This window comes from Artibeus jamaicensis, unplaced genomic scaffold (genome assembly GCF_021234435.1).
Source record: "Artibeus jamaicensis isolate MK-2021 breed Jamaican fruit bat unplaced genomic scaffold, CSHL_Jam_final scaffold_612, whole genome shotgun sequence".
In the NCBI taxonomy this organism is placed as follows: domain Eukaryota; kingdom Metazoa; phylum Chordata; class Mammalia; order Chiroptera; family Phyllostomidae; genus Artibeus; species Artibeus jamaicensis.
In genome coordinates this window covers 10234773-10257112 of record NW_026522049.1, presented here as the reverse complement: position 1 = coordinate 10257112, position 22340 = coordinate 10234773, and the positions used below count along the sequence as shown (strand labels likewise).

The 22340-nt window shown below is 52.4% G+C and overlaps 1 protein-coding gene across 2 annotated transcripts in view; it reads left to right on the top strand.

The window, feature by feature from the left end:
* Positions 1 to 22340, top strand: part of ADAMTS17 (ADAM metallopeptidase with thrombospondin type 1 motif 17) — a 182388-nt gene that overhangs the window by 88380 nt on the left and 71668 nt on the right. For both annotated transcript variants that reach the window (XM_037145925.2, XM_053659015.1), the window contains exons 9-10: positions 12211 to 12351; positions 14342 to 14492. In XM_037145925.2, the coding sequence (XP_037001820.2) occupies positions 12211 to 12351; positions 14342 to 14492 (292 nt within the window). The remainder of the gene's footprint in view (positions 1 to 12210; positions 12352 to 14341; positions 14493 to 22340) is intronic.

Here is a 22340-nt window from a genome sequence, read left to right as displayed (position 1 = left end):
GCTGGCACTTAATCCACTGAGCCACATCAGTTAGGGCTTGTGGAAAATTTTAAACCAAAAACCCAAGGATGGCTGCAAGTTCTCTGAGACACTAAGTAGTTTTCCATTGGTGAGCAGCCCAAGTGAGGGAGGAGCCCTCCTCATCCTCATCCATTCTCAGGCACAGAGGGTGTGCTCTCTCATGGCACAAAGGTGGTGCCAGGCGGCCGCGGCAGACAGAACCAGCAGAAAGACTCAAGGGGGCTGTAGGGGCCGCCAACTCAGACACTGGTCCTGACAGCAGAACAGGCACCACTGTGGCCAGGGACCCTGGTGAGAATCTGGCCCTTAGAAAAATGAAATAAAATAATCGATGAATACAGAACAAGGTGGGGTTATAATTTTCTTGACAAGTCACGGGCCATGTTACAAAGACGTTACCCTGCTAATCAGAACCATGCTTCTGTGACAATGAGGAGGGCAGGTGCTAAGGAAACCTAAGGGTTAACTGGTGCTCACGTAAGGTTAAGATCAGGAGCAGAGAGAGAGAAGGGGGCGGTCTGGTCGGCTCTGAGCTGTGCCAGGAAGAAGCGCGGCGTTGTCCAGGTCCCTGGAGGTGCTGACGCTGTGTGGCAGGGTAGGCAGCCCACAGGAGACAGGCCCTGTGATGCTGGGTTGCAGGTTTGGTCGTCAGTCAAGGCACATGTGAGAGGCAACTGGTCGACGTTTCTCTCTGACATCAGTGTTTCTCTCCCTCTCTTTCTCCCTCCTTTCCCTTCTCTCAAAAAATAAATAAATCTTTAAAAAAAATAGACAGACCCCACTCTAGTCTAAACGTTTAACTCAGGGCATCATACGATCTGGTTTGTTTTTTGGCCACACTCCAGAGTGTCGACTGGTGCGTATTGACAAAGCCGGTGGAGAGCACGCTGCCCAGCCAGAATTCCGTTTGGCTGGGACACGGGGCTTTTCCGTGTAGGACCTGGAAGGAAGCAGCAGGAAACCAAAACACTGAACAGAAATGTGACATGCTCCCGAAAGCCCTGGAAGCAGCGGTCTCGGCTGCCCCGGAAGGGCCGACTGAGCTCCTTGGCAAACGCTTTAAAACGCCGGCATTCCTGCCTTGCCTCTCTCCACCTCCAATCAGGTTTTCTTTCCAGTTTGAGGCAAAAGCTGATGCGTGAGGGACTGTGCTGTCCCTAAGGGTAGCTTGTCCCCACCTGCCCTCCCAGGGACCTACCTGTCTGGGTACAGCCCATTCCATGGCTACCCTGTCGGTGGCAGTCGGCAGGTCAGCCTCTCCGGTGGCTTTTGGATCCGACTCGATAGGAATCATTTTTCCGTCCACCCTGGACGTAATGTTGCCCAGGGTCTAGAACACCAGGGCAGTGCCCAAGTGCTGTGTGGCACCCGCTGGAATCTGAGGGCCTGGAGGGACCCCGGTCACTTCCTGCTGCCACATGAATTGGCTCCTATGTCCCGAGAAGCTGCTCCGCCCACAGGGAGACTGCCTGGCCTTGGTCTCCAGTGGTTCTTGACCTCTGGCCCTGGTCATGAGTATTGCAACTCTGATAAAAGGGTGAAAAAATTCATTCCCTTCTAGGACCCTAAAAAAGGACAGCCTTGGCTGCGCAAAACATATTCAAATGCCGGTGGCATTGACAAGGATGAATCTGTGTTAGGGCTGGAGGGCGAGGAAGGGAAAGACAATGTGATAGTTTGCAAAGCAGCAGGCCTGGAGGCAGCGAGGCACCGTTTATAGAGACAGAGCAAGAATCAATGCTGATTGGACAGGAGGAGGGCTGAGCGCCAAGTGACAAAGAATGACCAGAGTGTGGATGCGAGCACTAAGGTGTAGTGTTTTCTTCTTGCCCTGGGCGCTCTTCCCAGCATCCCCTGCAGGTCAACCTCCGCTCGATGCCTAGGTCTCCTTTTATGCCGAAGGACCAGAGTGATGGTTCTTTTCCCTAGAGAATCAGGGTTTTCCCAAGGAAAAACCTGTGTGTGTGTGTGTGTGTGTGTGTAACACAGGAGGCCTAGGCTGCCTTCCATGCAGGGAACTGGTCCCGGCAGCCCACCTGCAGGGACAGCCTGGGGGCCTGGGAGGGGCTGAAGATGAGGAGGGCCAGCCATGCCTTTGGCAACTCCCAGTTCAGGCCAGTTAGTCTCCGCTGTCAGGGCTGCCAAGTCACACACCAGTCTCCTCTGCAAACACCAGTTAGAAGCAGACATTTAAGTCAAGGCCAATCTCAAAATTATTTTTAAAAAAGAAACAGAGATAGCAAGGCACTTCGGTCCCATGGATATTTCCGGCTTCTCTTTTTTTCCCAATGTTCAAGTGTCCTGCTGAACTGGGTCGCATGTGGCTAGGAGTGGGGGAGAGGGGAGGGCTAGTGGGCAGCCGCTGCCCTTGGCTTTGGCTTTGGAGACTCTGACACAGGAAGATTCCTCTTCTCGGCTGGAACCACGGCACCAGGAGGCTTTCTGCCTGGCACACCTTTTCTTCTGACACCTCCGACGGGATTCTGCAGGGCGGGGGACCTCTCTTCCTGTTTTAATAACCTGTTATCAACTCCAAAGGCCGCTGCGAGGAAAAATATCAATTATCGCTTAGGCAATACTCTTTGGCACGGCTTGAAACCGCATTCCGCCCTCCTAACGTGATTGCTGCCCTGAGCCAGAAATCGCAGAGGGTTGGAGGATGCGCCTTCCACACACAGTCATTAAGGCGGCCAGGGGAATATATTTTCATCCTGTAAATTGAATGCCGGTTAAGCAGTAGTGATTACTGCAAAGAAGCCTATAATTTATACCAGGGGAAGTGAAGATTTCGGTGAAAGATAAAAAGGATTGCTTAAGAAGAACCTCAAAAAAATAATAAATAGAAGGAAAAAGAAATAGCAGAAACACAGCCACCCAGCGTCTTCACTGTGCGGAAATTTCAAAACCAAACCCTTGGCGTCGGACAAATAGCCTGTGTATACAGTCCTTCACGGACTGTCACACAAGCTAGCGTTTAATCCTTTAGCCTTAGGGTGGTTGCTATTTCTGAAACTCGTCTGTTCCTTAGACTCTTCACCAGGGTCGAGTTCGTAGATGAAGCATGTGGCCTCGGGCTTTGCGTGTGCCCAGAATCTCCTACCCCCAGGAGCGCCTTCCCTGGGCTCACCCCCAAACTGGGAATCTGGGTGCAAGCAAACAACAGTCAGAACTTTGACTTGGAGCAAGAAGTGACCGAACCTTTGTCACTTGGCTGCGGAGCCTGATGAGAATTCCTGGTGTTTGTCATCAACTTGGACTTGAAATTGTGGGCAGCGGAGGGAAGAGGAAAAGGGGACAAGGGAGGGATCTTGATTATTTGAGCTCTGTCTGTCCTGGAAGCCACAGGAGGGTCCCCCTCGGCTCAGAGGAAAGAGCTGTGAGACTGGTTTTCTGCCTGTGGCACCGGGGCCCTGGAGGTGCACCAGGCTCGCCAAGGTGGGGGAGCCTGTGCATCCCAACCCCTCCCCAAGCAAGTCTGATTTACTGGGTCTGAGGTGGGCCCAGTTTCCCGGGGGGCTTTTACCTGCAGCCAAGTTTACTTGTGTCCAACAAAAACCTAAAAGACCGGAAGTGGTCCTGAAAGGCGGGGCTTACAGAGCCATGTGTTAACCAGAGAAGAACCAGCCCGGGGAACCACAGCCCACCCCACCAGCAGTGGGGCTCCATGGGAGCACAAGCATCCGCTGTCCTGAGGTTGATTGACGGGGAGACCCTTTCGTGGACATTTCCAGAAGAAAGATGTTGTTTTGAGGGAATGACATCGGGCGACAGGTAGAGCGTGGAGCAGGGGGAAAGAGGAAGCGAGGACAGTGTGGGGCGCCTGCAGAGCCCGTGAGGGAGAAGCGTTGGCTGCTTGTGCAGTGGTTGTGGGCGGCAGTCGGGAAAGCAGGAGGCGGTGGCGTCTGGTGGTCAGGCTGCAGGTGATCCTGGCCAGAGCCGCCTGGAAGCTCCTGCAGAGTCTCAGCACACCGTGGAGAACGGAAGCAGGCTGCTGGGTCCTCCTTGCAGCTGCTAGCTCAGTAACCTCCCCTCTTTCTCTCTCCCTTCCACCCCGTGGCCTGCAGTCACTCAGTTTAGGACATCTCAGAAGTTTTCCTTGGCACCAGTAAAACCATCAGCATGGCTCTGGATGGGGGGTGGGGGAGGGACACTCCCAGGATCGGCAGCTGCAGCATCCCCTTGGGACCTGGATGGACATGCAAATTGTCATTCACCCCCACCCTCGGCTGCCCCCTCCTCTCAGACCTTCTGAATCACAAGTGCTGGGTGGGGCCCCCGCAGTCAGTCCGAGTTTTCCTAAGCCCACAGGAGAGCAGAGGGGCGGGGGCTTCTTGTGTGCATTTGGGTTTCCGGAGCTGATTTATCTTATAGGCATTTCATTTGTTTGGTGTGGTCTCTAAATATTTTGACAGTTGATTATTCACTTCTTTTATGTTTAAAGTAAGTGGCAGGAGACTTCCTTCCCAGAGTGAGGGGAGCACTGCATGCAGTGCCCTGACAACATCCTTCCTCGCCATTAGCTTGTCCCCAGGGTCACCATGGAAAGTGAACTGGAGACAAGATTCTTGACATCGCTGTTACGATGTTGTTGTTGTTCTTTGTTTGCTGTTACGATGCTATTGTTGTTCTTTGTTTTTTTGTGTTAAAGGTTTCTTAAATTGTATTTCTTTGGCAATAGGAAAAGTTCCTTCAGTTTTCTCATAACTTTATAATTGTAATGTTGCCGTGAGAATTCTAGAAACTAAAATTAGAATAGTGTGTAACTTTGTCATTAAAAAAAAAGAATCTAGATGCTTCAGTCACACCTCATGCCAATGAAATCGGAACCTCCGGTGGTGAGAGCCAGGCATCAGAGGTTTCTAGAACTCTCCTGGAGATTGCACTGTGTGGTTATGTCTGAGAACCAGCGCTTAGCAGAAATTGGACTGTGTCCAGTTAAGATTCTAGAATTTGCCTTTGTAATTCTGCCCTATCTCCCTAGAGTCGAGTTCCATTAGGCGGGACATAACCTGCCCCAGAGCCAGAAGGGGTGACAGAGTCCTCATTGTTCCCTGGGGAAGGTGTGGCTGCCTGCTTTGGATGGACTGTATGCTCAGCAGAAAGGGTTAACAGGTTGCTCTCTGACCCCCCCACCCTGCCACCGAGACCACAGACCCGAGGGGGTAAATTTTGTTGGAGAATGTTGTTCAGCCTACTCTGTTAGCGTGTGAACACTGATCAGCACCTCCTGTGTGGTCAGGTGGGTGGGCCTGTGGGAGGGGTCTGGGCTGTGGAGAAGGACAAGCCCCGCCCTCCAGAGAAGCAGCCAGTGAGGTGTCTCGGGAATTGCCGTGCAAGGGGCTGCCCTGGGTTCAGGGGCTGACATCCTTGGGGCCACGCCCCTCTTGGGCCTGGTCAGTGGCTTGCATTTCAGAAGCCCAGGATTTAGGATAGAGTCCAAAGGCCATCCCCACACCCCCCAGCCCACCTCCCCTCAGCCTCCTGGGCAAGGTGGAAGGGGTGGAGTCTAAATAATTAGGCCATAAAGCCCTCCTGATGTGTGGTTTTTAAGGAAAGAAAGGGGCTGCTGGTCATTAGGGGCAGGAAGTAGCCTGTCCTTAGGGTCTCTGCTGCTGGGAGCTTCCTGTGCCCTTTGATGTCCCTGAGGGGTCTTTGAACTTTGGGAGCAGCAGGTTCTCTCTTAGGTGGGCTCCCTCCTGCAGGTTGGCTCCTGCCCGCTCTGCGGGCCTTTGAAGGGGGGGAGGTGCTGGAGCTGCTCTCCAAACCCATTAAAACAGCAGCTCCGGGAAGAACTGGCGGCCAGATTGCCTCTGGGGGGCCTTCGGAAGCCGCCCTGTGACTCCCCACATGAACCCTTTATTTTGTGCGATCCTGAACTGAAAGGACTCCTGCTGGTACCTGACAGACCTACGACATCCTGTGGGGAAAAGTAACGTCCTCAAAATACCTGAGATGATTTTGGAACAACCACACTCAGCTACACACAAAGGCGGAGGACAGGAAGCAGGCCTATTCCTTCCATGAATTCCGCCTCCCTTGTCACAGGCAGTTTTTTTCTTAACCCCCTGCAGCCTTTCCATCCGAATCAGCGAGGTCACCTCCACCGTCCACACTCACCTTGGGGGGCAGTGACCTGATGCCACCGGTGTTGCCATCCGCCTGGATTTCTTTGGGACTTCTGCCCCAGAATGAGCTTCAGATGCCCCCTTGCCCCATAGAATGTTTTCCCAGGTCAGAGATCAACAGCTTTGTGGATTTTTTTTTTTTTTTGGTAGAGATTTTATACACCATCCGACTCCACGTCTGTCCAAGTAACAACATACAGGTGCATTCGGAGGCTCTGGACGGACACATCGTGCGCACCACACAGTGAGGGCCTTGGAGGAAGGAGCCCAGGAGCCCCCTGAGCAGCTGCCCCTCGTTTGCTCTCGCGTTTATGGGGTGACCTCCCCGGCAGGATGCCACTCGTGCTAATGAGACAGTGGGAGGAAGGCCCGCACACGCAGCTTCTGTCCCGTGCGCTAGTGGCACCTGCCCTTTTGTAGGACGTCTGCCCACTTCCCTCATTGGCTTTGCGTACATCTGAGAGCCGCTGAGCTTGCAGCAGAGGGGGGGGCGGCGTAGTGCTTCTGCACTCGGGCGTGAGCCTCGGTATGAGCTTGGACGCAGAGAGGCCCTCACCCCTCCACAGCCACCACCTGCCAGGATCCTCAGTATCTGAAACCCTTCCCGGCGCTCCTTCTTCAGTGCGGAAACTCCGCGAAAGCAGAGGCCAGGCCTGCGTCCGCAGCTGGGGTGGGGTCTGGTCGCCGGAAGTGTTTGACAGGCCCTTGTTGAATGAATGAGCTAATGAGTGAGTATAGCTGACCCTGTAATGACGCTGGTTTGAACCCCCCAGACCCACTTAAACACACGGACTTTTTTCATGTATATTGAAAATGTTTTGGGGTATTTGTGACAATTTGAAAAACTCAAAGATGAACCTTGTGATTTTCTTCCTAACATTTTCTTTTCCCTAGTTTACTTTTTTTTAAGGTTTTTTTCTTGGTTAAGATTTTATTTATTTATTGCTGGAGAGAAGGGAAGGGAGGGAGAAAGAGAGGGAGGAAAATATCAATGTGTGGTTGCCTCTCATGCGCCCCCTACTGGGGACCTGGCCCAAAACCCAGGCTTGTGACCTGACTGAGAATTGAACATCAGACCCTTTGCTCTGCAGGCTGGCACTCAATCCACTGAGCCACACCAGCCAGCATCCCCTAGCTTACTTTATTGCAAGAATACAGCACGTAATACATATACAGCATGTGCGTTAATCGACTGTTTATGTTATCGGTAAGGCTTCTGGTCAACGGTAGGCTGTTAGTTAAATTTGAGAGGAGTCAAAGTCATGTGCAGGTTTTGGATCACATGGGAGTCAGGACCCCTAATGCCTGCACTGTTCCCGGGTCGCCTGTGGTGTTGTCCCTGTTAGATTCAGAGGACTTGCGTTACTCCCCCAAGAAGCAGGGCTGAATTCTCACCGGGTTGGCCTGACCGCGAGGCCAGGACTCTCAAACATAGCACTTGTGTCTACATGAGACAGGGAATTTCATATTATCTTCCTCGACTGTTTACACGTCTTCATCAACACAGGCAGAAAATTGGAGACTGGCTGGGCCTGGGAGCCAGCTGCCGGGTAGGGGCCGACAGACACGGGCGCTGGAAGCAAGGAGCCTCTGCAGTAAGAGGCGCGGGGCTGGCTGGGGTCAGCGTGGCTGGGAAACAGGATTCGGAGATGAGGCAGGCCGGGAGCGAGGAGGCTCACCTGCTGGGTGACCTTAAGGAAATCACTCCAGCTTTGCAGCCCCCACAGGTGCCCATCAAGGAAGAGGGACATGCTCTGGCCAGGTAGCTCAGTTGGTTAGAGCATTGTCCTGATGCAGCAAGGTTGCAGGTTCGGTTCCCGGTCAGAGCACATGCAAGAAGCAACCAATGAGTGCATCAGTAAGTGGAACAACAGATCTCTCTCTCTCTTTGTCTACCCCACCCCTCTTCTCTCGTCCCTCTAAAATCGCTAAATAAAAATACAAAAAAAAAAAAAGAAGGGACACAACGACTGCTCCTTTCCATGTTCCATCCGGAGGCCGTAAAGTGGTGACATCGGTGAGAACGTCCCAGCGGTAACAGCACGAAGGTGTTGTGTCTTGTGTGAACAGGTCCTGAGGGAAGGGCAGTAGCTGAAAGTACTTCATCAGAAGCGTCCCCCTTAGGGGGACGGCGCCACCTTGGGCCCCCCCCCAACGGCTCCCTGAAGCCGTCCCACTGGTTCTCCCCACCACTGTTGGAACCAACGGCCGCTTCTTTGTTCGAACACCCAACAAAATGCAAACTCCACAGAGGTCTAGGACGTGCCCCGTGTGCCCGTGTTGTGTGAACAGCATGTATCGTGAAACATAGAATCCCCTCAGCGTGACGCCGTGCTCATGGGCAGAGCCCCGAGACCCCACAGAGGGGCTTTGTCACAGCCAGACACACTCACAAACCAGAGCAAGGGACAGAATCGCCCATTCTTTCTTTTTACTCTTAGTATAATTGTTGAAAGTTGAAAGCCCGTTTGACGTGAATTTCCTCTCCGTGTGTATATATGTACGTATGTAGGTACACGTGCTCATTCATTCATTCATCATTTTCTTGTGCAACAAGAAAACCAACTCTGGAGTGACCGAATTTTGATGCTGCTGTTGCCTGTTAGTTTTGTTCCCTATAAACGGGGCCACCGATGACCTTGACATTTAACCCTGGTCTTCAGCCTGGACAAACAAGGGCTGCCTCTCACCCCAGGTGACTCGGAACCCTGATAGGTGACCTTCCTGAGCAGCTGAACACTGAGGGCCCTGTCTGGTTCTCAGCGAGGAGGTAATGACAGCAGAGAATTTCCCCTTGGAGGGCAAAGCCAGGGTGTTAATTACCACAGGTTAATTAACAGTAACTAATACAGAGCTGCCTGCCATTTCCCAAAGACAGCCACAGGCCGACCCCTGCAGTGAGGGGGGGCGACCCTCAGGAAGCAGGTTCCCTGGGTTCTCCACCCCACGCCAAATGTCCCCATCACAAGCTCAGCCACGGCTATTTGGAGGAGAGGGGACCTGATTCGTATCCCCGACATCAAAATCCCAAAGCCCCCAAGACACAGACAAGCAGGCCAAGAGCCCAGTTAACATGGAGCCTCCGCCACGCAGGGTTTGCGGTGACGCAGGGAAGGGGCTGAGCGTTGTGCGGATCCTTTCAGAGCTCCCCGCATGGTCCGTGTGTTCGGTTTCCAGGAGCAAACACAGAAGCCACGTGTTGCTTGTTTCAAGGTCCAGTCAGCTCAGGCCCTTAGGTCGTGACTGCGTCTGATGACCCTGGGCCACAGGTGACAGGAGGCTGGCCCGTGTCCTTCCTGCCACAGTCACTTAAAATCACTACCTGCGTTCCACACCACCCATTTTTGCCAAGTATCACGTTGCCAGAGGTAACAGATGCCCTGGGACCTAAACCTACAATAAGAGGCGTTTTTCAGTCAGGTAGTCTTTCATTTAAACTGAAAATAGCCCAAAGTGTTGTTTACGGGAACCTCAAATATCAAGGCTGCCTGCTCCAATGCTGGGTCATCAAACTGCGAGTGGCGGAGGCACTGAGGGGGCCTTGGGACAGCTAAACCAGCTCGCGTGTGGTCGGCAGGAGAGAAAGCCACGGCTCCCACTCTCCGCCGAGCTCGCTGACTGGAACGTTCCTCGGGGAAGACTTCAGGGGGCCGGTGGAGGGAAATTCTAACGTCAGCGTATGGTGGCCGATGGTGCAGTCAGCCCTTCTGAGCAATGTTTGAAACAGAGTTTTGTCTCTGGAGAGGTCGGCTTCCCTGGCCAGCAGGGTCTGGCTGTGGGCAAGGGGGCCTCTTTCAATTTCAGAGCCAGCCTGACTGCTGTAGAAAACTCAGAAGCGGCTGTGGTGCCAGGGCTCAGATCTCCTCGCACTGTGGCTTCCCAAACAATGTCCTTGTTTGGAGATCTGGTCCGGTGGCCACTCGGGAGACCCCAGCCCAGCCGGGTGGCGGGGTTGGCGGGAGACTGGAGGTGGTTGGGTGTACCGGGGCTAAGCCAGAAGAACAGTTGACTTGTGTTTGTTCTCGGAGGATCGGATGCTCCAAGGTTGTCCACAGGCAGCTGGCCTGGTCCCCAGACTCTGCCAATGCCTCATTGTCAGAGGTACCACAGAGAGAGCGGCTTTTTGTCAGGAGTCATTTTTCTTCTGTAACATCTACGTGTTTAATTTGCCGAAACCCATCACCATTTTCAGAGTGACCCATTTGAGACCACTGTCACTGATTCGATCCGCAGATATCAAATCAAACCCTAAATCAAATTTAAGGTGACTTTGTATACATCCTCTGATAAATGCAATTGAAAAGCCAGTTAGCTTCTTCCTGGAAAGTGAACATGACACAAAGATAGGGCAGACAGGTAAATGGGTGGCTGATTGTAGATATAAATAGATAAGCAGGGGAAAAAAGTAAAAAGCTTTTACTTTTGGCCCTGGAAAATGAGTAATGGCCATTGGAATGGCCAGAGTAATGGCCCTGGAAAATGACTCATCTTACAAAGCAAAGCAACCATTGGAGGCACATCTCAGTCATTCATCTTGGTCAGATTTAGCTGCTGGTTCCTCGATCCTTCACTTCACCCTGGTCAGGTGGACACTGGGCTTCTAGGCAGGAAGACAGCAGTGACGGCGACCAGTGGTGGCTTGCTCTGCTGAGCAGGCAGCCACTGTCCTGGATCCGCATGCCATTAGGGGTGTGGCTTCTCCAACTCAGGGGCACTTTGCAGAAAACCCACCCAATACGAATTTACAGCGCTCTTGAGCTGTGACAGCCACTGGTGAGGACCCTGGGGTAGGAGGCTGCCCGAGGGAGCCTGGTGAAGTGGAAGGAGCTCGTGGGAAACCCAGAGGGGAGCTGGGGAGACGGGTCTGGACCAAGGAGCAGCGTGCCATCCTCAGGAAAGCCCTTTGTGACACAGTCAAGTGACCAGTGACCAAAAAATTGGTTCGAGTAGGGAAACATAAAGAGAGTATACTTGGGTGCCTTAAACATTATTTTTTAATGTACACCATGAAAAATGCTGTTTTCTCCTTTTTCACCAGTTTTCTGATGGCAGGTGAAAGCCTTCCCTTGGAGGGTGGGCGCATCTGTCCTTTGGACTTCTTGTCACTGTCCCTCACCCATGGACCAGAACTCCGTGGCAATGTGTCTGAGTCCCTGTGTGGCTTTCTTTTATTTTTAGGTTGGGTAGAATATAAGAGACCCTTGTGACGCAGTCTGGGGAAGATATTTATTTTGGGTTTTTGTTTTTAAAGACTCTATTTTTAGAGAGGAAGGGAGGGAGGGAGGGAGAAAGGGAGAGAGTCACTGACCGTTTTGCACCAGTGTCACCTGCACCGGAGAAATGTTTAATACCTACTTTCGAGTGAATGAAAGCACATTTCCCTCCGACTGTGGACACAGACCGGGCATCCTCATGCTCACTGAGGCTCTCCCTGCAGAATCTCGGGCTGCCCGCCCTCCTGTGTCCTGTGACTCGGTTTACCCAGGGACAGTGTGGGTGCAGTCAGATCATTGGTCAGCGCAGGGTGGCTGCTTGCTCACGCCTTTCTGCACAGGCGTCCTGGCGTGTGTGAGGTAGCTTTGGGCAGGGAAGGTGACAGGTACCATCTCGGTAGACCGAGGTGTAATGGTGTGAAAGACTAGGAAGCCCCATTTTTCCTCCGTTTGACAATCGGTACCCCAACATTCTCTAAGAGTTTTGTTTGGCTCCTACCAGCCCTTCCCACAGCAACCTCTCTTTGAGGCTGCCAATTAATGGGATACGTGGGGGGCGGGGGGTACCTTAGTGCCGAAAAGCAAGTCTCGTCATCAGAAACTATAGTATCCCCATGAATATAATCTCTTCATTCATTTGTCATTTAGCAAATGGTATGAGTGCTTTTGGGCTCTAAATTCATTCATTAGGTAAGCAACTCATCACCCTCTTTACTTTCCTGTGAGTTTGTGAGTCCTGGTCGGCACTGGGAGAGCAACAGCCGTGACCCTGTGTCGCCTTCTGTATTTAAGACCTGAGCTCAGGAGCCTGTAGCCTAAGTGTCTCTCTCTCCTCTCCTGTCCCTCGGCAGCTTGGGGATGAACCACGACGATGACCACTCGTCCTGCGCCGGCAGGTCCCACATCATGTCGGGAGAGTGGGTGAAGGGCCGGAACCCCAGCGACCTCTCCTGGTCCTCCTGCAGTCGGGATGACCTTGAGAACTTCCTCAAGTAAGTCCTTGCGCCCTTCTATGCCTTGCATGCCCCAGAGAGCATAATACTTCCAGGAGACGCCGTAGCTGGGCCTCAGCAAGTGCGTGGAGGGGAGGGGAGTGTCTTTGCGAAGTCTTGGTGGGCCTACAGCCGTCGTCAGTGCGGTATCTTTGGCTTCCACCTACTTCCTCCCTCGTGGGCCTTGGTGTGACGCGGGGCAGCCGGCTGGTTTTCATTGATGCTTGTCAGCCAATAGAGCTGTCAAGACAGTGAGCGTGTCCTGACCCCGGGCTTATTTCTCTGCAGTGTTCTGTGGGTGGACACCTTAGCGGCACCAGTGACCGCTGTAGGACAGACGTGTCCCCCGTGCTCGGGGATGCGCATTCTCGGGGGAGAAGGGCTCACTTACCTCCCTCCCTCCTGGGGGTCGGAGGGTTTACCTCCCCGACACTCACTTCCCAGAATGTGTCTGTGTTCTCGGGTTTCTGTGGGAGAACCGACCACCTGATTTTGGACCTTCATCACACAGAGTCTGTGCCAGGTCCCGTGTGGGTCCCTTAGTGTCAGGACCTCTGGGCCGGTTGATGGCAGACCTTGGTTGCTTCCCCTCTTGGCTGCATTTGTCTGTACACCCCATGGGGATGGAAGTGCCTCTATGGGCCTTGATCACTGCAGAGCTTTACGCCAAATGTCACGTTCAAGTACCCAGTGAGTTCTGGTGAGCCAGTAGAGACAGCACTCCAGCCTCTGTCCTCGTCCTGGGTCTTCTTTTATGGCGGTACCCGGAGACAGGGAAATTCAGTGGTTCACGAGGATTAAAAACAGACTCATTCCTTTTCATAGGGTCTGGTTCCTGCTGAGTCCTTGGTGCCACAGAATGTGCACGGACTACTGTAGCCCCTTGACATGGTTTTGTCACGCAGAGGGCCCAGGAAATGAGGCGGGGTGTGCTCATTTGTTCTCCTACGTGGTGTGTGTGTGTGTGTGTGTGTCTGAGTCTGGGACAGGTGGCCCCAGTGTACTTAGGTGCATGCAACTCTTTTCATTGTTTTTTTTTAAAGATTTCATTTATTTATTTTTAGAGAGAAGGGAAGGGAAAGAGAAAGAGAGGAAGAGAAACATCAATGCGTTAGTGGCCTCTTGAGCACCCCCTACTGGGAACCTGGCCTGCAACCCTGGCGTGTTCCCTGACTGGGAGTCAAACTGGCGACCCTTTGGTTCACAGGGCAGTACTCAATCTACTGAGCCACACTGGCCAGGGCTGCAACTCTTTTTCTTCCAGAATCTTAAGAGGAGGCCAGCTTCTGTTTCTTCTACCATCTGCCTTGTTTGCGAAATTAAAAAGCAAAAGCATTCAAATCATGAACCTCCTAATGTAGCTACAGCCTCACAGCCCCGTTCAGTTTCTTGGAGATGCTCTCAGCATCTCTGAACATCTTCATCCTGGTTGCAACCTTGAAACCCTTTGCAGAGTGCACCCTGGGCCACCTCAGAGGGGTGGCAGAGATGTTGTCAGGTGAGACACCTGCCCCAGCCAGTTGCCAAAGCCTGCCAGGCCCTCCAAGAGGATCTGCAGGGTGGGAAAGGAGCACTCTATTTTTACTTAAAATAAAGGACAACAACCCTAACTCCTAATAAAGGAATTTTTTTTTTTTACTCCTAGTAACCTTTGCTCAAAGCCATATTCTAAGAAAGTATCAGAGGAACCCATTACAAAAGTGCTTTCATCCAAGAAAGAGCTCAGACTCCCCGAGAAAAGTCCACGGGTCTTGTGGGCATTGCTCCCAGGCCTGTTCCAGTTGCCAAGCTCTCGTTGCCTTGGGACTCGGGACACCGACCCGGCCATGTGGTAAAAGAGCAAGAAGTTAAAAAAGCTGAGTCCCTGTGTTTGGTGCATAGACCACTTTCCCATAAAAAATCCGGAGGCGCATCCGTCTCAGTGACTGGAAATCAGAATTAAAACCTGGACAGTGCCTTTGCAAGCCGACTTGCCTCTTGGCTATTTCAGGTCGAAAGTCAGCACCTGTCTGCTGGTCACGGACCCCAGGAGCCAGCATGCGGTGCGCCTGCCCCACAAGCTGCCCGGCATGCACTACAGCGCCAACGAGCAGTGCCAGATCCTGTTTGGCACCAACGCCACCTTCTGCAGAAACATGGAGGTAAGTGGCCCTGGGGCGGGGGTAGGGGTTCCGGGAGGAGCATCTGGCTTTCGCTGGAAGACACAGATACTCACACTAGACACACATGCATGTAAATGAGCACACATATATGTGTGTGTGCACACCCACTCACATACACGGTCACATATATACATCTACCCTGTGCACACACACGCACTCACCCACACCCAGCCAGAAAGGGGTGGGCTGAAGACCACGCCCAGGTGTATCTTGTGGGGGCGACTTCTTCACGAGTCCCCCCAGTGCCACGGACACGAGTGAATGAATAATGACCGAGAGATGCTGGATCTGCTTGGGGAGGAGGAGTGGGCTGTGGCCAGTTTCTCAGGGGAGACAAAGGCCAGCAGCAGCCAGTTTCTCCGAGGAGAAAAAGGCCCCAAGCACCCTCTTCCATAGCCTTTTATTGGGTCGTAATACACAGGAATACGGGCGGCAAGGATCAAACAGTAGATAACATTTCAAAGAAATCTGAGGGCTTCAGAGTCTGAGTCAGTGTCTGTCAGGAAGAGAGTTGCAGAAACTTTGGGAGACATACTCATTTCTTCTCGGACCCTTATCATATGAATGAAAGCACTCTTAGCAGAGCAGATTTCACAGGTTTATCAGTAATTCTTTGTGATCCAGATTTTTCCCCAGGACATGCTCTAGCGAGACAAGAAGCTGCACCTCTCCCCAACAGGTATTCAGGCTTAAAGGGATTAGAGCCAGGAAGCGCTTCTCCCAGAGAACATGGGGACTCGGGCTATGTCAAAGCTGGGGGCGAGAGTCTATTGCTCTTGATTATAGCCCCCCGAGTCCTTCCGTGAAGGCCTCCCAGGTGATCGAGTCTGGCTTAGGTTGCCCCCCGCTGTGAGGGGTCTCACCCGTCATTGACTTCCGACAAAGCTTTGGGGGCAGGGAGAGGAAACTGAGGCAGCGTTTGCTACCAGAGACAGGCTTTGTCTCCTGCGGCTGGCATTCCAAAGGTCGTCTCTCGTCCTTAGCCACAAGGGGTAGAGATACAATTCCCAAAACTAGACAGAGTGGTCTACTATGGTATCTGTTATCAGGGAGACGAGAAACCCCAAAGGGAAGGAAGGCGACCAGGTACTTTCCTTTCCTTCATCAGCATCTTTTTGTTGGACGGGGACCATGAGAGGTCGACCAAGTGACGATCAGCTCAGCAATGAAACATATAAGCTCAAAATACAAATATACGTAAACTGTGATCTTCCTGTGTTGTAAGTGGCCGTGAAATGGGACGCTTATTTCCCCATCTCACCAGGAACCACGAAATGTTTCCCTGCCTGCCTCTTCCTCGCCTTTTCCCCAGTACCGAGGTCAAATTGGCATTTCCTTCCCCTTAATTTTGCATAGTTAAGTGGATGAAAACTACATCAACCAGTAAACTACACAGTGGAGTAAGAGCTTCCGGGTCAATAAGGAAGTACACTGCATACCTCTCTGATTCCTTAAGCTCAATGTAACGGTGGGTTGTGAATGCACATTAGTCATTTGTAGTCCATCTCGGTAAGAAACGGAGGCACCTTATATTCATTAGGGTTCAAGACATGCTCCGTTTAGATGTCGTCTCCTTGAGGCCCCACGACCGTCCCCAAATGGGGGAGACACCCCATTTGGGTGTCTCCAAATGGACCGTGCCATCCTCTTCCTTACACTAATAAGCGTACCCATGACCCCTCACGGCGTCTCCCGTCATCTCAGAGGGAGTGGCCAGGCCCGCTTTTCAACAAAATGCTCCAAACCTCTCGGGGTCCCCTTTAATAGGGAAAAAAAATTGTGCTTACTAGACACCACGAACAAGAAAGGAAAACACGCCCAGGCAGGAGGTTCAGAGGAATGGATATGGTGAAGGCGTGACAACTCCAAAAACCCGGAGGAATTCCTGCAAAACCACACTCGGGCCTGGCAGTTGGGAACACCGTCTGGGCTCCCAATCCTGGGCTCCCCCATAGGCCGCTGCTGGTGAGGAGTTCCCTGGCAGGGTGCACAGCTGGCCTCACTCCGCAGAGCCAACGGGGTGTGGGGGGGCTTGGAAAGGCACCTCAACATGAATAAGGCAGCTGGGGCACCTTTTGTCTTAAAGCTTTCTGGAACTTTAAGTCTATGACAGGGAAGAAAGTAATAATGAACTATAACAGAGGTTGACCCAGCCAAAGAAGCAAAACCGCAAAACACACATGCACTGACAAGTCGAAGCATTTCTTTTTCTGGAATACGAATCGTAAAAGCCGGGAAGAAAAGAAATGGGACAGATTGTGTTTTGAGGAGAAATTCATGGCCAGAGGTCTCGTTTTGCTGCTGCCTTTGGTCAGGGACAAAAGCGTATTCCTGGTAGAAGGTGGGGGCCCGTTGTCTCAGGAGAGATGTATCTTTGTTATTGTGTAAAATAACTGGGGTCCGTGGATCGGTTGCAGAGGCTTTGTGAACAGGGAGAGGAAAGACGTCGTGCCTTTATTTTTCTCTAACCTGTAACTGAAGTGAGTGTTCCCTTCACTTGGGAATGCAGGCGTGCGCCACAGCTGTATTCGCAGCACCCGTGAGCCGTGATGAGGCATCACCGATCTTTTTACACTGCATGACAGTTGTAGCCGATATCTCAAAATATCATTTACACTCACCACTACTTCAAAATTTCTTAGGCTGTGGCTGGGTGGCTCCGTTGGCTGGGGCATTGTCTCACAGATGAAAAGGTTGCCAGTTCGGTTCCCAGTCAGGGCGCATAGAAGACGCGACCAGTTTCTCACATTGATGTTTCTCTCCCTCTCTTTTCCTATCTTCCCATCTCTCTAAAATTACCAAGCAGGTCCTCAGGCTAGGATTAAAAAAAGCAAAACTACAGCTCTTAGTAGGCCCAGGGCTAAGATCTTGTTATGTAGTGAGCTGACAGAGACACCCATGTTACTGTCAACATGCTATGCATTGGTAGTTATTTTTATATTTTGAATTATATTTCACTGTTCGCTTGGTAATCTGATGTACTTTTCCTTACATACTGACAAATATTATGCTGAGGGAGCGGGTCAGGGTCTCCCCCAGGTTGTCTCCTAGCACAAGGCCAGGTGCTGGGCACCCAGTGGCGGTGGCAGTGGGCCAGCATCTGTCCGCGGCCGGAAAGGCTGGCTTGGGTGGGTTACGACTCTTCTGTAGGTGGAATCAGGAACACAGAACCTCCCTCCCCTGGACTTCCATGCACGTTCCTCTTCTGGCGTTCACCACTTGGGGCCATGTTAAGACAAATCCACATGCACAGCCACTTCCTTGCTCGAAGGTGTCAGGTAAATGCGTTTGGGAAAACATCACTGTAGTTGATTTGGGCGTAGCCTGGCTTCAGACAGTAACCAGGTTCCTGCTCCTAAACATCTGCCTCCCGGAGAAGCAAGAAAAGTTAGAACACAGTCCATTCTCATTTCTGGGGCCCTGGGGTCCCCCCAACACCGCCACCACCGTGTCTGTCTTTCATGACTACAGAATGCCAGTACTGTAAGGCTCAAAAAGCCGTCCGTGGAAATAAGAACTACCACCAAAAAAAAAAAAATTGGCATCAGCTAGCTGGCATTTGTTGCAGAAGTTATTGGCAAATAGCTCTGTCTCCTCTTTTAGCCAATGGTAATGTGATGTTTTTAATTCAATAAAGCGTTTCAAGAAAGTCCAAACCTAAACGTTATAAACAGCGGGTAGTAAATATTTATTAGAAAGGGGAAACGAACTTTACGCAATTAGCCCAATCCATCTTTTTGATGACTCCAAGCCCCTCCCGTCCCTGTCAGTGGTCACTGCAGAGCAGGGTCACCCTTCCACGAGACTTCAAAGCTGGCGGAGCCCAGACGTCCTGCCAGGTGAAGCAGCGGGCAGGACGGCCAAGAGGAGGTAGTGTCAGCTGAAACAAAGCGTCTGGCATTGCTCCTGGAGACAGGAGCAAGAAGTGGGGAGCCGGGCCACATGCTGGTGATGCTCCCAGTGCCACAAAGCCCTCACCCCATCTCCCCATGACAGCAACATTAGTCCAGCCCCTCCCCTACTCACCCTCCCTGCTTCCTGGCAATGCCTTCCACCCACGTTGCTCCAAAGTCCACGCGTCCCTGGTGAGGAAGGCTGAGCTGGGAAGTGATGGGCACCAGCCTGGTGAGTGGACTTGAACGCCATTGTGCCCAGGATCCGGCCTTCCCAGGGGACTGAGGTGTGCGCGTTCTCCTTTCTTGAGGACAGAAGCTGGAAGCCTGTCCTCAGGAGTGACTAGGATGGTAACAGGCATTTGAGGGTCTTATGCTGTTTTTCTCTCTCATGTTCACGCTTTTGCCCTTTTCCATGTAATTCTCCTGGCCTTTCCGTGTAGCCTGGAGGCAGGTGCCGTCCGGAGGGCCCCAGGGTGGAGAAGCTGGGCTCTGGCGTCAGGCTGCCCAACAGTGGTGTGCCCTGCTCCTGGAGCACGTGACGTCGTCTCTCTATGCCTCAGTGTGCGCATCTGCAAAATGGGAAAAGCTGTTCTCCTTACAGCTCACGGGGTGGTGAGGACGGTCAGGGACACGGGGATGAGGGCGCTCAGTCAAGGTGAGCCAGTATCGTTTTTCCACGGCCTCGTTTCCCGGGGCCAGTGGGAGAGGCGATGCCCTTTAGCTGGTCCTCCCTTCCCGAGTCTTTCTCCGTGCTGCCCTCTCTACTCCTCCTGGCGCTCTGGGCGTCTGGGACCCCCGGGAACTGCATCTCCACACGCGGCGTCTCTTCCGACACCCGGTCCCCAGGCGGGGAAGCCTTTTCCCATCCTTTCCCAAGTCCCGTGGAGGTACCCAGGGGCATCTTTCTTTTAAATCAGTGTTTTATTTTTCTCTTCCAGTTACAGTGGACGTTCAGTATTATTCTGTGTGAGTTTCAGGTGCACAGCCTTGTGGTTTGGACAATCGAACACTTTGCACAGTGTTCCCCCCGGTATTTCCAGTGCCCACTGGCACCCTGCGTATTTATTACGGTCTTCTCGTCTCTGTTCTCCATGCCGTACTTCCCGTCCCTGTGACTATTTCGTGACTACCCATTTGTGCTTCTTCTTGTCTTCATGCCCACGGGCGTCTTGATCTGTAAAGTTCCCTGCAGTGTCCAGGAAGCCGTCAGATCATCAGAATTCCACCTTGAACAACAGTATCCTTTCCTCTGGCAGTTGTTTCTCAGTGTGGGGGGGGGGTCCCTGGAGCCTCCTCCAGGGACTGTGGGAAGTTTCTGGCCCCCAGTCCCCCTCTTCTCTGCGAGAGTCCCCTGGGCTGCAGGTATTTCTTCCACACAGCTTCCCTCCAGAGGGGTTCGCTCAGCTCGCTTGGGGATCTGCTGATCTAGAGGAAGCCTGCCCCTTTAACGCCCGCGTACCTGGCCAGTGTGGGCGGCCGGCCGGCTGGCCGGCCCGGGGCCTCGCCCTGCCCCTCAGACAGACGGGTGGTGCGGTAGGACGCCGGGGTGGACGCCAGGTGGAAAGCAGTCCTGCCCGCCTCGGTCTCAGCTTCCTGCCCGGCAGCTGCAGCCTCTCTCGAGGCTGTTGGACTTTGGCAGCAGACAGCCCCAATTTTCCAGAAGTGTTTGAACGTTTACAGTAGACTGCGTCCTCAGAGAGCCCTCCAGCTCTCTGCACGTCGTGTGTGAGCCTGCGGCTCTCGCTCCGCCTTGCCAGCTGAGGGCCTGGGTACCCTGGCTCTGCCCGCGTTCAGAAGCTGCCGTCCCCTGGGGTGGCCCCGGCCAGGCGATGGTCTCTACAACCTTCAGGAACATGGCAGGAGCAAGCAGACCTGGGACTCATGGAACCTTCCAGAAGTGGGGCTGGCATGCTGGCCTGGGCAACGGCTTCAAGCTGCAGCAGGATGTGTGGGAAATTTGGATTAGTCACTTTTCATCCAGCTCTTAGCCTTGTATTCCATCTTCCTTTTGGCTTGGGTTCTCGGCAACATGTTTCTGAGGGTTTTTACATGACCACCCCCTTCAGTGTGGTCGGGAGTCAGAGTGCCACTCCAGACACTCAGCAGGTGCCCCGTGAGGATGAGCTTCAGGGTCACCTCAGGAGGACTCAAAGGGGACATAGCCAGCTGAAAGAGAAAAATAGGGTTCAGCCTTGAATGCGTGAATGGTGGTGTCTGTCTTCTGAATGGCCCCAGCCCTCCCCCTAGTTCCACAATGTTCCAGGAAAGGCAGCGAGGTTTGGGCTTATTTGTTACGCAGCATCTCAAGGAACTTTACAACAAAGTACACTTGACATGACTTTCACTTGCCAGGCATTAAATGTAGCTGATGATCTAACAGATGCCTGAACCAGGGAGCTGTTTCGTGCTTCTTGCTCTTTGCAGTGTGAGCCGATGGCTGTGCATTGCTACTTCCCAACTTCTCCTAGGGCGGGAGTTGGGGGGCTCTGGGCACCCCCACCCCTGATTTGGCTTGTGAGACTGAATCTTTGTCTGTCCCCATACTGTTTTAGTGGGCTTTTTATTTAAGCCAAATATTACACTTCCCAATGATGCTTGCCGACAAAACAGTGCAGGCAGAGGACACAGGGCGTTCGAGGCCACTGCAGGTCTGAGGCTGATGCAGGCTGCAAGGTCGTCAGAGGCGGGAGTGGAATGGGCAGCTGGGGACCCACAGAGGCAATATAAGCCGTAAAGAGTGTGCCTTCTGGGGTCAGGTCACGGAAGGCCCCAGCTCTGCCGCTCCGCCAGGTGAGGAAACTGTGTTTTGTCATCCGTACAACGGTAGTAGTGAGAGTTTCTGCCTCACGAGGTTGCTGTGAGTAGTAATGAGACCATTCTGATCTCATAGGGATTCCCTATTTCTCACTCCGTCTTCTGTGGGTGTCCCCTAACCCACCTTTATTCGGGTTTTCCTACTCCTTTTCTCTCCAGCTGCGTTCTTTGTGACTTCTTCAGATCTTCTTTTTAGTCACCCAGCCTCTCTTTTGGCGGTATCCAAATCAATCCATTGACTTTTTTCAACAATTATCTATTTAATCTTCTCAAGTTCTTTCCATTTTTCTTTTTGAATTTACTCCATCATATTAATTGCATCTCGTCGCTAGCTTGTTCACATGACCCCCAGCTCTCTAAACATTTTATAGATAGTTATTGTATATCTGAAACTGCTCATCCTGGTGTCCGAGCACCTGGGGAGTTTAAATCTTTCTGTTTGTTGTTTTTGCCAACTGTCATTCACGTTTTCATGTTTAATTGTGAGTTCACATTTTATTGAACAGAAACATGGGATTCTTTTTGTTTTAAGATTTTATTTTTAGAGGGTGGCAGGGAGAGAGAAACATCAGTGTGTGGCTGCCTCTCGAGCGCCCCCTGCTGGGGACCCGGCCCGCAATCCAGGCATGTGCCCTGACTGGGAACCGAACTGGCAACTCTTTGGTTGGTGGGCTGGTGCTCAATTCACTGAGCCTCACCAGCTGGGGTTGACCATGGGATTCTGAGAGCCTGGAGAGTGGTTGTTCCCCTTCAGGGAGAATGTATATTTGGATTGAACCAATTCTTCTAGAACAGGTAAGCACCTCTGCAGATTCCATGGGTGTCTCTAGTAAATAAACCTCGTGGCCTTGCTGCCAATCCAAGGGGAGGCTTATTTCCTTACTAGCACTGTTGAGATCGGCTCTGGCCCTCAGGGGAGCTCCCCCTTGCACGTGCTCACCACAGATTGGAACATGACTCTCTGTGTGCATAAATACCCTTGACCCTTCAATAAGGCAGGACTAGGGGCAGGAGCAGGAACAGGGGCGCCAACTGCCCATGCTGTCAAAAATCCACGGGTAACTTCGGCCAGCCCTCCACATGTGCAGATTCCCAACCACAGCCTGAAAATACAGTT